General features: G+C 38.8%; 1 protein-coding gene across 10 annotated transcripts in view; it reads right to left on the reverse strand.

Moving 5' to 3' along the window:
• Nucleotides 1-202: 202 nt before the first annotated feature.
• The window catches only part of Phf20l1 (PHD finger protein 20 like 1), a 69,589-nt gene continuing 54,063 nt past the window's right edge, over nt 203-15,728 (reverse strand). For 5 of the 10 annotated variants that reach the window (XM_059247836.1, XM_059247834.1, XM_059247832.1 and 2 more), the window contains 7 exons: nt 15,434-15,598; nt 12,828-13,009; nt 11,520-11,619; nt 9,742-9,937; nt 6,573-6,924; nt 5,257-5,422; nt 203-3,479 (listed from right to left, as the gene is read on the reverse strand). In XM_059247836.1, coding sequence (XP_059103819.1) covers nt 3,337-3,479; nt 5,257-5,422; nt 6,573-6,924; nt 9,742-9,937; nt 11,520-11,619; nt 12,828-13,009; nt 15,434-15,598 — 1,304 coding nt within the window. In that variant the 3' untranslated portion in view covers nt 203-3,336. Of the gene's footprint in view, nt 3,480-5,256; nt 5,423-6,572; nt 6,925-9,741; nt 9,938-11,440; nt 11,620-12,827; nt 13,010-15,433; nt 15,599-15,728 lie in introns of those variants that run through there. The other 5 variants (XM_059247837.1, XM_059247835.1, XM_059247833.1 and 2 more) reach the window with 2 other exon arrangements.

A 15,728-nucleotide genomic window follows, 5' to 3' on the forward strand; every position in this document is an offset into this window, starting at 1 on the left:
TGAAAACAAAGCTAGAATGGCAGAGGCAAGCAAAACTGCCTCACACCGCCTGCCATGACCTTATTTGTAATGGGTTCCCAGCAGGCTCAAGGAAGACAGCATCATTGTTCTGAGGAATCACTACACGTGGTGATGACATGGCGGTTAAATGCTGACTCTGCATGTCAAACATAGACTCATAGGATGTTATTAACCAAGGCAATGACAATGGCAGCAGATTCGCTTTATTAGGGCAGAAGCAGTATGCTTCAGTTTGAACATGTGAAGTATGCACATTTTAGTATGAACATGGAGTTGAAACAGGTAGGAACAGGGGCTTACCTGAAATTCTAAGAATAACAAGTTTCCTTTAAGGAGAAAGTACATCACTTCAACAGTCAGTTGAACCACGGACAACCACAGGAAGTACAAATTATATTTGCCAGAAATTAAGAGGAGGAATCCCTCTATGAGGCTTGTTCTCTTCTGTCTGTCTGATGAAACATTATCTTTGAAGAAAACATCCCCTCCAGCTCATCGCTCACATTTCAATATAGTGATTTTAGGTAAAACTAAAAGGAAAAACAAATCTTACCCGACACTCCTCACCATCAATTTGCTTCTCCAAAGTTAATTCATTCTCTCAAAGAGAAGTTCTGCCCTCTATAGCTGCTAATGGGCCTCGCCCAATTGGTGGTAGGCTCCATAGCAAACTGGGTATGTGCACATAATCTGATATATCCTTTAAAGATCTAAATTTAAGCATTAGCTTTCTCATTGATTACAAAAAGCAAGCAGAAGATTTAACATGTTCTGTTCATGAAGCACTCAGTGTGCTGAATTTTGAAATACAGGCTTAGTGTTGATTTCTGGACACTTCCCAAATGCTTGGGAAGGAAAATGTTTTGTATTTGGTGTTTTCTTGGATACTGAAATCTTTACATTTTATTATGACGCATTCTTGTCATGAGAGTTAGGTCTCAACATGAACTTCACTACTATTTTGTGTATAATTTAAGCACATAGCCTGCAGAAACTGTACACTGCCGTTTTAGTAAGCCTGCATTTGACAGTGATCCTGCCACATGAGGTGAGATGTTGACCTTTCCTCTTGTGGAGTCCAGCTGGCACTCCACATTTGGAACATTTCAGACTTCTGTGGTGGGGACACTTAGTCTGTACTACAACACTGTGCAGTACTTTAACCAAGGTCACCAGAACTGAGAAGCTGCGTATAAATGAATGCAGAGCTCATCTACATATATGACATGAATCAAGGCAACACCACTATTCACAAGCTAAGGACATTAATGACTCCATTTCTGAAAAGATTTAACTTCAATGTCTAAGGTTCAGTCATGATGGAAACTTTCAGAGCCATTTTAAAACACAAATCAACAATATTGTATTGATCTTGAAACACAGACATTAGTAAAGTTACTTCACACATGGGTTATAGGCACTAATTTTTACTTTAATATGCAGATTTAAGCAATCACCCCACAATGACTTCTGCTAAAGCTTTCATCAGTAGGATCTTTGACAAAGTTTAGATGTCACAAGTAAATACAGAGGGCTATACTTTATGTATGGTGATCTTTGGCACATTTGTCAGTTGGAAAATCTCAAAAGGCAATAAAAATATTTTTCAATGTTTTGCACATTCTTTTAATCTTCACATCAAAACATAAGGCCGCAAAAAGGCAAGCTGAAATTTTTAGGATATGTGGAATAGTTTTAATAGAATTTTACATACAGTACCTTACATATAGAACAGTGTGTTTGCAAATTTAAATAATATCTGAATGTACAGTGGCATGAATTCTTATCAAAGATAAATTCAAGTTCACTGTCTATCAGTTCTAAACGAGTTTATACAGATTGCTAGAACTGATAAACAGAATGAGGCAAAAAAAATATTCAAGTGTAATGTCATCAAATAGCCTCCTCTTAACAGTCTTTTCTCCCTCTTTTTAAAAAAATTTCAAAACCTGTACATACATTTTTAGTTTTTAAAAACAGTCTGTTAAAAGGTAACATTTTATGTTAACCACCAATTTGTATAGTCTATAGTAATAAAACTAGATATGTGTGATATAAATATGTGTTGCTTATGTACATATGTACGTTGACTACTTAACCAAGCAGACTCACTGACGCATACCTGCGCACATAGCACTGGGGGTGCACACAACTCGCACCAGGACTGGCAGACAGGAGGACCTAGGCTCAAAAGTCCAGCAAGAGCTGAGGAAGCAACTTAGTTGCCTTTGGTTTCATAAATCTGTCCATATATGATCAAAGCTAAAATTTTTGAATGCATATTTATCTTTTAAAATAAAATTTGTCTTCAGAAATGAAGCTTTCCAGTATTCCACTACTAGCAGTTTAAAAAAAAATCTACAGCCACAGATTATTTTGATATTTTTGTCACTCCTCATCCCAGCTGAGGTTTATGTCTTTTGTTTTTTTGTTTTTTTGTTTTTTTTTTCAAAAGGCAAACACACCAAGCGTATCCAGGATCAAACTGTATGCTGAAGCCTGGATACTGCCACTCAACTTACACACAGCACATAGCATGTGGTGTACAGGATTGTATGGGTTAATGGCATTGCGTAGGATGGATGGAAGGACTCCTGCAATATTCAAATCCTCTTTCCAGCAGTATCAACATTTGGCACATGGGGCCCTTCTGTAAGCCACTTTGTTTTTAAAGAAAACAATGCCCTCAATAAATTCCAATTATTTGGTGGGTTTCTTAAAATACATTCATAATGAAGTTAGAATTCCACAATTGTTTCCCCCAAAGTGAGACTTCCATTGTCAGTTTTCTGATTAAATACATTCATCACTCAAGAAATAGCTCATGATCCTACAGAAGTTTAAATAACCTAAGTTTCTTTGCAGCTGTATCCAATTGCTGAGAAAGCAATTCTTAGAGCAAATGTGTAGAACTCTCCAGAACTTGAATTTTCTTACAGTGCTGTTTTGGCCAAATGCTGGTTTATAAACATGGGTATCTCTTCTAAAACATATATAAACACACCGTCTTTCTCTCTACGGGTATCCTGAGCTTCAGGAAAGCAACTGTAAGAATCCTGCCAATTCCATTCCTTTAGTAGAGCTTGTATTCTACACTGATTCTTGATAGAGATGCCATCCTTTGCAGCTTACTCACTCATTTTTAAATCAGCTTCCTTGATAAAGTTGTCTTCCTTTTCCTTCCAAGATGCCATACTACTGGTGTCACAAATCAGTAAGTGACCAAACGTTACTAAGCTTTTTGACTCTCCACTTAGCAATAAAGATGTTTCAACTGAAGAAAAACACATTCTTGTCACCGAGTGTTTACTGTTGTTATACAGAGCAAAGAGTTGCAATTTGTTGTACTTTGCCCATGTCAAGTAAGAGTTGTTTGATGTGGCGTTTAAGTTGGGGCAGTCTTGCAAGGGGATCTGGTGGCTCTAACTCCCCTGTGAAATCAAGCCAGCTTTCCAGAACTAGGAGAGAGAGAGAGGGGAAAATAAGTTAATTGACATTGAGAAGAACAGCCAGGAGATAACCAACTAGAAGGATGGAATGGTGACTGAAACAAACAGTTCACTTCCCTCTTTCCAGAAGGCCAATGCTCTTAAACATTCCACTTGCAATAGCTTGAACCATTCTGGGTCATCTTCATCTGCTATCTCAGACCCTTTCCTCCCCGAAATACTGGGGATTGAACCCAAAGCAGCTGTTCTACCACTGAGCTACATACCTAGACCCATTCCCTGCCACCCTACATGTACATACACACACATATATGTTTCATTTAGGATGTCTTCCCTCTGGTATATGTAATATGCATTAGCACACATACACATTCATTAGTATGTCTCATTCACTCTCTTCTGAAACAAAACGTAACAGTTGCCAAGCCTGCCCAAATAATAATTTAGACATAAATCATTTTTACTTAATCTTTTCCTTTGTGTGCATGTGCTTGTGTGCAGGAACACGATTGTGTGTGCATGTGACGGTCAGAAGACAAATTGGATGTTGTTCCTCAGACACTACCCACCTTTTGTTGGAGACTAAATTTCATTGGCCAGGAATATTGCCAAGGAGCTAGGCTGGCTGGCCAGCAAGTCCCAAGAATCAACTAACTTGCATCCACCACCCATCTCATCATTACCAGGATTACAAGTGCAGGCCACCACACCTGGCTTTCATTTCCATGGCTTCTAGGGATCTGGACTTAGGTCCTCAGACTTCTAAAGTAAGTGTTCTACTATTGAGCCATTTCCCCAGGCCACATCTTCCTCATTAACAAAGGAAAGAGGTAGCAGTTTCTCAGTGTCCTTTCCAGGATCACTACTTTATTGAAACATTTAAAAAATATGCAAGTGGACTAAAATACTGGGTAGATCAATCAATTACATGTTCAATTTTCATTGTTTCCTTTTTAAAAAAATCTATTAAAAATATGGAATTGTCAAGCTACAGTTTTATGTTTTCAAAAGCCCACACTAGACAAACTAATTCTATCTAATGAAATTAAAATCAAATCCAAGATGCTTCTGAGACAGGTATTCGCTTCCAGGCTTAAAGGAGAAAAAGGCAGAAGTACAGTATGTCTATCTTAGCACAATATAATATTTACAGGGAAAGGGTTAAAGAGTGGAGGAAGGTTATGTTCTATGAGGTCAGGACAAAATAGTCAAACCAAAGGAAACATATGGGATTGAGATTCCTGGAATTCAATTTATTCTAGTTTCTCAAGTATAAAATGGGAGTATTTTTTTCTGGCTACTTTTCAGTTTTTATGTGATGATAAAATTTACAAAGATGTGAGAGAAAATTACTTGAAAATTTGCATACAAACTTATGGTTTACTTGCTTAATTTGTAGGAATTAATTCTACTTAACAGATACTAGCCAAAGTGGAAATGAATATGCTTATGAATATGCTGACTTCAAAGAAAATATTCTTCAATGAAACTAGCAAACACTCCCCAAATATCCCATATTGAACCAGGCATATGGGCAGTATTTAATAAATATCCATGTTAAGAATAAAACAAAATGGATAAGAAACCACTACCAAAGATAATTCTGCCATCCTGTAATGAGCCTACAATACCCTGTATCTACTAATACAGTGTAAAGGAAGAGACAGAGCTCAGCAGGCAGGTGGTGTATCTGTAGTTTGCATTCTACAACTTAGCTCCAAACAGCTTCTTCATAACAACATTACACACAAGACAGTAGTTACACCTGAGCTCTTGGCTACATTACCATCCACTTCTTTTTCTATGAGGTCCATCCTGCTGGTGACTTCATTCTGCACGTTTTCTATGTGCGTAAGGAGATTTAGCTGCCACTGAAGATGTGAGTCTCCTGGGCTCTCTGTGCCCTTTTTCTCATTATAAACAAACACTTTGTTCCCTGAAGCTGGATTCTTCTCCAAAGGACCAGTGAGAAAAATAGAACAGAACAGAATAAAACAAAACACAGACAGCTGGATGAATAGCTACTTCAAAATGGGAAGGATAGAGTAAAACCCATCACCCTACATAGGCAGGCACAAAACAATCTGACTCTGAAAAAGTCTTCAGAGAAAGTTCCTGCACACCATCAAATTCCAAACTAAAGGTGCCACTTTCCTCCTCAATGCCTTCCAGAGTGTGCCCCACAGGAGAAGGTTTCAGTAAAATGTGCTAAATAAATGAAAACATTAATTCCACTTCATAATTGGAATGACTAGTAATGAGGACCATTTTCTCCCTCAATTAATTTGAACTGGTGACATAAATGGAGTGGAGGCAAAGCAATGACTGGGAAAGATCAACAAACTATAAAAGACTGGTTTCAAAGTCAGTTAACAACAGATTGGCCTTTACTATTGTGGTTATACCGATGAGCTAAAGGAAGGTAGGAATCTTTTAAAAACCTCAGAATGCAAACTGTTTAAAACACACACACACACACACATAAAATCTGGATTTAGATTTGCCAAAGGTAATTAGTTTCATAGAAGGATATTAATTTGACAAAATAGTTTACCATAAGTTTCATGAAATACAAGCTTTCCAGATTCAGTTGTGAACTTCTGGTGATAACTTTAAATGCCAGAATAATAAAGAACTAGTTTTAAAGTGGCTTTGCTAGTGGAAATAAAGTATTAGGACCCATTTCAATCCCAGCGCTAAGCCCAACAAACAGGAGACATGTTTACAGACAGTTACTATAGAATGGGATTGATATGCAGAAAAATATGCTACAGATTTGGAAGGACAATGCCACGCTTTGTCCAAAACACATTAAAGGAACAAAATTATGATGCCATATATACCCAAATGGTCCTACAGAAACTCATTTTTCCTTTTGATATTCAATGTGGCTCATTAATTTCTGGAGACATCTAAGTGTTCTTATGAACTTTATGGTAGCACTTGAATGGATTATAACAACTCAATGTTTACATGGATAATGTATTGTGGTGGAGAAAAGATAAAACAATCTTTAAACAGGTATTTCCATATTATTAAAGCCCAAAGACTAGGTGTGTTTACTGGTATCAGCTCCTCCTCTTATTCTACGGGAACCATTACCTTCTCTGACACTCCACGCTCTTTTGCTAAATACAGATGGCTTTTATCTCCCATGTGGAGTTCGCCATCTTCTTCAAAACTGCTAGCATCATCATCATCCGAGCTTCCAGGGTCTGTGAGAGACTGGCAGTCCTGACTAAAGCTTTGTGGCTTTTGATAGCTGTGTTCACTTGTTATATACGTTTCTTCCATTTTCAGGGGAGGTTCTTTGTGGTTCTGTATGTATTTCTTTCCCTCTGAGTTAGCTATGTCCTGAAGTGTCAGTTTTTTCTCTGCTCCAGCTACTATCTGATCTTGGTCTTTTCTCTTCCCAGAATAAGCCCAGAGACGAAGGTCAGGATGATGTTTATTCCTTAGAATATAAATGGAGAAAGAATACTTTAGGACAAGAATGGCAACAACCTAAAAATCGTAATAAATTTAATAACCATGTAAGAAAGAGGTCAGGATCAAAGACAAAGTTGTTCTTAAGTTAATTCCTCTAGCATTTCATCCAAAATTCAAACTCTCTAAGTTTTAAACACTACTCAGAAAATCAACAATTAACTGAACACTGTTGACTAATGTCCCTGTTTGATATACACATGTCCTTATAGACTTTTCACTGTCACTGTATGATACACAAATGTTATGTGAGCATATTTTATAACCTTTAGTCAATAAAAAAGCCATCACTATTCATGAGAAAAGTACTACAATTAAACACATAAAAAGCAAGTCTATTCCACTGTAGCAATTATAAATGTACTAATCTTGCAGACTTTTTCTATACATACAAAATTATGCAAAGGAAGAAAACAAAGAGCTGGAGAGATGGCTCAGCAGCTAGTTAAGAGCACTTCCTGTTCTTGCAGAGGACCCAAATGGTTTAGTTTCCTACAGGACATCAGGTGGCTCACATCTGCCTATAACTCAGTTCTAGGGGACTCAGTGCCTTCTTCCGGCATACACTTGGTGTATATACATACATGTGGGTGCTAACACATACAAATAGGAACAAATAAATCTTTATATTTTGTGTTTTTTAAAGAAAAGTATACTTAAAAAAATTTATACAAGTAGCCAGTCATCTCCTTTTTCCTAAACAGCACACAGTGGGCATCTTGCCACACCAATACACACAGACTTTCTTTATATAGACTTCAATACATAAATGATATTAATTGCCAGTCTAGTCCATCTCATCAATTCTCCACTCAGAGATGTGTGTGAATGTGTATCATTGCACACAAGTCAGAATACTGCAGTCAGATCAATTTCTAGATAAGGAACTACAGAATAGAATATATTTTTATTTTAGCTACTATACAATTGGTCTCCTAAGAAGGTTCATTATTCATACCCTGACTGTGGTCTATAGTAATGTTCAAGCAAAGCACAGCTCTGCTCAGAATTAAGTGCAAGGCATGAAGGTATGACTCCTCCTAAAGGCTCGGTGATGGCTGAAAATTAATAATTTCTAAATGAGACTCTAATTCATTTTCTTCTAATATTTATATACCCATTCATAATCTCTCAGTTTATAATCTTTTATCTTTTAGACTTCTAGGATTTTTAATATCCATAAATAGGCACTTAAAATTCTCAATCAGTAGAAGGCATACTAGGAAGACACCTAGTTCTTTGGCTCCAGTCTAGTGGAATGAATCCTGCCAGTTTGGAGAGGTGACATAACCCTTTGAAAACTTATGCCTAGAGCTGGGCCTGGTGGCACACACCTATAATCCTAATTCAGGAGGACTTCAAGATCCAAGGCCTACCTAAAAAGAATGATGGTTTCAGTATACATGCAATGTACCAAGAAGAGCAGGCTCAAATCTAGCCAGCAAGCAATGATGGAAATGAATCTTATAGGGAAACTAGTTGTGAAAGAGCTCTATGTCTAGGAAATCATACTTCATTTAGGATTATGCTTTAGTATAGCTGGTCAGAAAACTAAAGAGAGAAAGGGTATGCCAATAAAATTCCTGTTATTCAAGGCCTTTGGTCAGAGGCAGCAGGAAGAAATTACAGCATACCAGAGGCTAATGTTCTGCTTCATTAATGGGAATGCAGTTATCAAGTGTGAAGAATGAACCAAAAGAAGAATGGGGCCACAGAAAGGAAAAGGTACAGAAACTTCTCAGGTGAAATGAAGCTGCCTGGATAAGACAACGGAGTAGGCAGAAGAGCAAGTCAAAGGTCAACAATCTCATGACTCACAGGACAGGATGCAAAAGGGAGGAAGAAGTGGTAAATCTTGGGAAGAATGAGCAGACCATCCACTGCACATCAAATAAAAGGCTCTTTCCTTTATTCTTTAAATAACTCTCACCTGGCATTCGAAGGAAATGAGCACAAGCCCTCAAACATATCCAGATATCTTATGTAGAAGGACCTGCGTTTTCCTTAAAACAGAACCACCTGAGGCTAAAACATCATGGAGCACAGCAGCAAAGGTGATCCAGAATCTGTTGCTTCTCTCACCCTTTCTGAGTCTTAAGCTGATTGAAGAACACAACACCCTCATCGAATGAATTCATCACACACCATTATCCGAGAATGTGAACAGACTCACCATATCAGCTGCAGTTGGCTCTGTGCATAGATCATTAGGTCTAAAATTTCTTGACAGAGTAGGATGTGAGCCAGGTAGACAGAGCTTGCCATCCAAACAGTTGATTAGTTTTTCTTACTTTTAAAAAGTAGACTTCTTTTAAATATTCTGTCTTTTGAAGTACTACTTTGGACCTCCAAAAGACTACCTGATAAACTATCTTACAATCTGTGAAGAAACATAGTTTTATTTCTAAACCTCCCCCCAATAAAATAGTAATTTTAAAAACCTACTTAAATTTGTTTTTTTTTTTTTTAGTTTGCTTTTATATTTATGGTTAACTGATGTTAGGCTTTTATGCCTTAGATTTGTTTCTGATTTGGGACTGCAGAGATGGCTCACTGCTTAAAAACACTTGCTGCTCTTGCAGAGGACTTGGGTTCAGTTCTTAGCACCCACATGGAGGCTCAGATCTGTGTATAAGTAGTTCCTGGGGATCAACCCTCTCCTTGTCTCTATAGGCAACATGCCCATGTGATACACATATATAAACGCAGTCAAAACACTCATACACATAAAATAAAAATAATTTTTAAAAATTGTGTAAGGCCATGTGTGACTCAGTTTACTTACTTTAGTATTCCAATCTTCAGCTGTAACCCATGTAGTACTTCAGTCACACCATAGACATCAGCAAGCAGATGATGTGTGGAAACTATCTTTTTGGCATTGAGATGAGAATAATTTTCTTTTAAAAAAGACAACCCATACATTCTTCCATTATTCAACCATTCCTTATCATAACGATATTTTGCACTCCATCTCTGACCTGCAGATGAAGTTGAAATTAAAATAATAAAGGATCCTACTTATTCAGATCCTTCCCACTAATGTTCCTCAGTGAGTAATACAGGTTCTACCACTAAAAGTGGCCTCCAAACTGCAGTAGACAGCATGCAGTAGATAGCTTAGCACTTTTGGTGTGCCTGTACATGAGAAGGAATGCCACTGAGGGTATGGTCAGTGGTAGGTGACACCTGCCAAGGGAACCCTGATGTACTATTTTTAATTTTTATTAACCAGTCAGCTGTCCTCTAAGATGGCTGGCAGAAACCACAGGTCTTTCTTTCACTAACCTGCTTATACCCAGATGAAGCAAAGCATAGTTAAGCAAGTAAGGATCCTGCCTTCATGGCAGTGATCTCACAAAACCCTACACTATCCTAGAGCTTGATACTAATATATATCAGATTCTCTTACAATTAGATGCTCCTGTGTATGTGTAACTATGAGGTTCATGAATAGTTTGACTCAGTCATCTTTATATAGTGTTTACAGATAGAAGGTATCCAATAAATGCAACTGAATGAACAGTGAAAATCTACTCTTGTTATTGAAGACCTATAATGAATAGCAAATGTTTATAATATAAGCAGAAACAATAAATGTTTATACTCACATAGCTCTGAATAATTCTTTCTTCGTTATTTGCATGTGTGAGGCTAGAGGTTATGCTTCTTTACTATTTTTCAATTCAGGTTTTAAGACAGGATCTTTCATGGAATATGGAGCTCACTGATTCGGCTAGACTGGTTGGCCAACAAAGCCCAGAGGTACCTTCTGTCTCTATTTCTACATTGCTGGGATTATAGGCATGCCCAGCTTTTTACATGGATACTAGAAATCAGAAAGACTGGTCCTCCTATTTGAATGAAAGCACTTTACTGACAAAGCCATCTCCATATCCCTCTCTTGATTCTTATACTTTTTTTGTTTATCTTTCTGTGGGCATGGGAACAGTACACTTGCCTAGTAACTAGTTATATTCTGCGTTGGTAGCTGTAACTATACTCTACATGTAGAATGTGGTACTTGGCACAGAGGAAGGCATAACAAAGCAAGTACAAAGGATTAGGAGTTTCGTTTCAGTCTGCTACTTAGTGGTGCCTCTTTAGGCACAAACATGTGACTTCCAACATCTAGCTGCTTCATAGGGAAATAAAAGATATAAACAAGGCTCTCAAATCCCATTTGTTCTACAATAAACTGGGTATGTAGCACTACCCAAAACTTCTTCAAAACTCATCAGATGGATAGCAGGAAATGAACATTGGTTCACTCAAATCAGCATAAATAAGCCCAGCTAGAAATCAATACACAGGAATAGTCAAAAGCTAGCTATAGGATAAAGCCATGATCTCCCTTTGGTAAGGTGGTCAGTATGTCAACATGTCTACATAAAAGTGTTTGTGCAGGTGATTACTATGATAGTCATGCTGTAACAGGCAAAAAGTCTCTTCAACCCATGTTATGGCAGAGGAGTCTAGCTAACCAAGAAGTGCAGGTGCTCTACACAGTGGCCATACTCTGGAGTCCGCGTCACACAACCCACACGGGGCGGAGGGCCTCACCCGGAGGGTCCCGACAGATGTAGCAGATGTACTGCTCCGGAATGCTGTCCTCCAGGAGCCCCATGCACACACTGTGCTGCCAGCACAGGCACTCTTCACACTGCAGAGACAGAAGAGACCCATAGTGCTGGCTGAAATGGCACCCTCAGACCAGGACAGGAATGGTACCCTCAGACCAGGACAGGAATGACACCCTCAGACCAGGACAGGAATGGCACCCTCAGACCAGGACAGGAATGGCACCCTCAGACCAGGACAGACAAGGCAAGACACACAATGCTGCCTTTTAACTAGCTGTCCTGCTTTCTGGCACCGCCAGTTCAAGACCTATGTGCCATAAGAAAAAGCTATGTTCAAGATGAATTTTATCATTGAAATAGTCAACTATTTAAAAAACTTTTATATTACATCTATTAAAATACACTTTAATAAACTACTTAAGAGAAATCCCCCCTTATGTTTCCTACTGATTCATAGGCAATCAAATCCTAAAAACGCCTATTGAAGCAAATCTGTAAAATGTCTGTGTAGTGACACTTCATGTAATACTCGTGGTAAAATTCTAACTTTACAGCACCTTTATTTGAGAACACCATTGACAAAGAAGGCGGTTATTTCCTTCATTCCTGTAGCCAATGCCTCCTAATTTTCCTACATATCAACACAAATATGGACCATGCTTCCTGATATCTTAGAGACACCCTTCTTATAAGGAGAGGTTATGCCGGGCGGTGGTGGCACATGCACTTGGAAGGCAGAGGCAAGTGGATCTCTGTGAGTTTGAGGCCAGCCTGGGCTATAGAGTGAGCTCCAGGAAAGGCTCCAAAGCTACACAGAGAAACCCTTTCTCAAAAAACCAAAAAAAAAAAAAAAAAAAAAAAAAAAAGGGAGAAGTTGTTAATCCTTGCAACGAAGTTCTCTTCTCTTTTGGGAATTCTGGACACTTGAGCTTTGATTCCCACTCCCTAAAGGGTAACTACATATTGCTGATTATTAAGTGTCAGTAAAAGCCATGCTGTAGTCAACCCTACACTGTGGAGGAAGACCCACCTTAAGGGCCTTTGAACATTTCAGCATGAAGGCCTCAATCTGCCAACAGATACCCTACAAGTGGACATTGATACTCACAAGCCAAGTGTCTACTTCATTCAGTGGAGAGACTGCCTAACCAGTACTGCTGGGATTGAAAGCATGGCAATGTATTAGCAACTAACTTGTAAGGATGGCCAGTAACAAGGGAAAGTGCTCTGGTACACCTACTCAATACCCAAATGATACAGAACTGCAGGGCACAGGCTGACCAAGTACCTGGATCATGAAGCCATTCTCCTCATCCATTTCACAGATACATCGCACAATCTCATTAATAGCATCATCTTCATCCTGAGACTCCTCAAAATTAGTTGAATCAAAGTCTTGGTTGTACTCATCTCCACTCAGAAGCAGGCTCTCTGTGGAAGAGTCATCCAGAAATTCCACATCCGACAAGTCTGGAACACATGAAAGTGCATACCATTTCCATATGTCACTTACCAGAAAGAAAGGAGCTATGGGAAGTGAGTATAAGCATTTCAGCAAAGCAAATACACGTGAACTGAGTACCTGCCTCTGGACAAAAACCTGATCATCTTTGAAGGTTTTGTAGTTCTGGTGCTTTCCATCTCATATATACACACACTGCTGAAAGTAATACTGAGTAGCCACTACTATTCCTGCTAACAGAGGTTATGGCTAAGGCTGATACTGACAAAGAAACCTATTAGTTCCTCTACAGTTTGCAAACTTTTTGTTTGTTTGTTTTGAGACAGGGTCTCTCTGTGTAGCTTTGGAGCCTGTACTGGAACTTGCTCTGTAGACCAGGCTGGCCTCGAACTCACAGAGACCCACCTGCCTCTGCTTCCTGAGTACTGGGATTGAAGGCGTGTGCCACCACCGCCCAGCTGCAAACTTTTGATTGAATGTTCACAAATAATAGCCCTTTTTTGGTTGTGAAAGAACCAAAGAATTTTATTTTTTGTACTATATAGTTAATAATCTTTTAATCAACTATCAATGCACTACATATGGCAAACATTATATCAAGCATTTATATACAACATATAATGTGGTTGAATTGTGCAGCCAGGTAGTGATAAAGGCAGTTAAGTATCAACTGCTTAGCAGGGCATGGTGGCTCACACCTTTTATTTCAGCATTTGGGGGCTAAGGCAGGATGATCAAGAGTTTGAGGTCATCCTGGGCTACAAAGTAAGACACTAAATGGATGGCAATCATAATATAAGAATGGATTTTAAACTATGCTACTAAAAGAAAGTAGCATGCAATTAATATAAACATACATGGTCCAAATATCATGTTTCATGGTACTGGCACAAATAATAAATCCACCAGAGAATCTTGTTTAAATAACTGACTCACAGTATTAAGCATATGCTTGGCTTAACTTGGGGGAGGAGCAATTGGATCACTGTGTTGCAAGTTACATAAGGTCTACAAATCAATGTTCTTCTTACACTATCACAGAAGAAATCATAGGATAATGATTCTGAGCAGCTTTATAAGACCTGCTCCCTTTATAAGAACTGCTACCCCTCAGCTATTATTGCTATGTCCTAGGACAGGGTTCTTAAAGGACAGCTTCCAGATCAGCAATGCTGGCATCACCTGGAAATCTGTCCACAGAAACTGAGGGCATGGCTCTAAGAATGTGTTTAACAAGTTCTCTGGGTGGCTATGTCATACGTACGCTGATGTTTGAGAACCTCTGCCTCTCTCTCCAAGCAGGGTAGGTCAGACAAACAACAATAGGGTGTAGGCCTGTGAGTCTCTACTCTCTCAAGTTTTATCACTCCAGTTCCATCCCTTGCCTACAGAACCCTTAAAAAAAAAGCCCACCTGCAGATCCTGATGGCTCATGGGATGGGTGACATTATAAGCTTCCCAGAGTCACCAAGCTACTGTTCTATCTTGACAGGATCCTCCCATAAATATCAAATACTTCTGTGCTCTGTGGTTGGACTCAAGACTGTAATATTTTAAAGGCAAGGATTACGATGTGCACATCTGGTCCAGTTAAAAAACCACTGGACCAAATGGAAAGAAGAAACTGTGCCTGCTGGTAAAGAGCATAGCGGGAAGAGAGGGACTTTTTCTTAATCCTCTCTCCTACCTCAAACTTTTGGAAATTAAGATCTTGAAAGTCACAAGTTACCTATTTTTAACAGTAAGGGAAGATGAGTTAGGCCTGGAAAGGAGTAGGCAGCTAACAGGCCATTTCCTGCATTTCCTGACTCTGGTCCCCACCATGGTGAAATTCTCTTCTCAAGCTATTGATAGCAGAGTTTAAGGCAGGGAAGCTTTTCCTCCTCTGGTGTACAGTATTAGAAAGAAGAAACAATGCTCATCAACCACTACTGGCAGGACTAGACTTGCAGAGAACCTGACAGGCTGCACCCAGGGTTCCTTTCAGTAGACCTCTTGTCTGCATTGATGTAAGGGTGCCCAATTCTTGATTTTGCTTAAATCACTGTGATTACAGGTCCAGATCTTTGGTTACAGATGTGTACGTGACAGGAATTTAAATAATAATTTGAAGACTGTGGCACAGACTTGGTAGAAAAGGGACTATCTTTAAGATAGATTTTCACTGAGTTTTAACTATACCACAATTGGACCCACATAATGACTTAAACAAGTGTTTGCCTATTGACCTATAATATGTGGGTAATAATAAAATGTTATTAGTTGGTAGTGAAAAACATGTATTTAAGTCTAATGTTGGGATCTTCCTATTGGCTTATGTAATTACTGTCAATTGTGAGGCTTCCTTGAACAGTAACCCAAGAAGTATACTTATTCTCAGTTTCATATTAAGGAATCTCAGGTCTTATTAGCCACTACACAGTCACACATACTTTCACCACTAAGATCAACGGACAGAATTGCCCTCGGGTACTGATAGGCTGTAGTTTTCTCCGTGAATGTGCTTCGTGCAGCTAGAGAACTCCCAGAAGATCGAGTTAGTGGAGAAGAGCACCTTTCCAAAAAGTCTAGGGAACTGTCCTCATAGTCTGAATAGTCTGCAACATAAGAAACAGAAAGACACATTAATAAAATTGCAAGCAACCAAGAGTCACCACAAGTCATGATGGCACACAAAACAACCACACAACCACTTTCTCTGCCATCTTTGACCAGCTAGATCATTAT

Source organism: Peromyscus eremicus, chromosome 20 (assembly GCF_949786415.1).
Source record: "Peromyscus eremicus chromosome 20, PerEre_H2_v1, whole genome shotgun sequence".
Lineage (NCBI taxonomy): Eukaryota > Metazoa > Chordata > Mammalia > Rodentia > Cricetidae > Peromyscus > Peromyscus eremicus.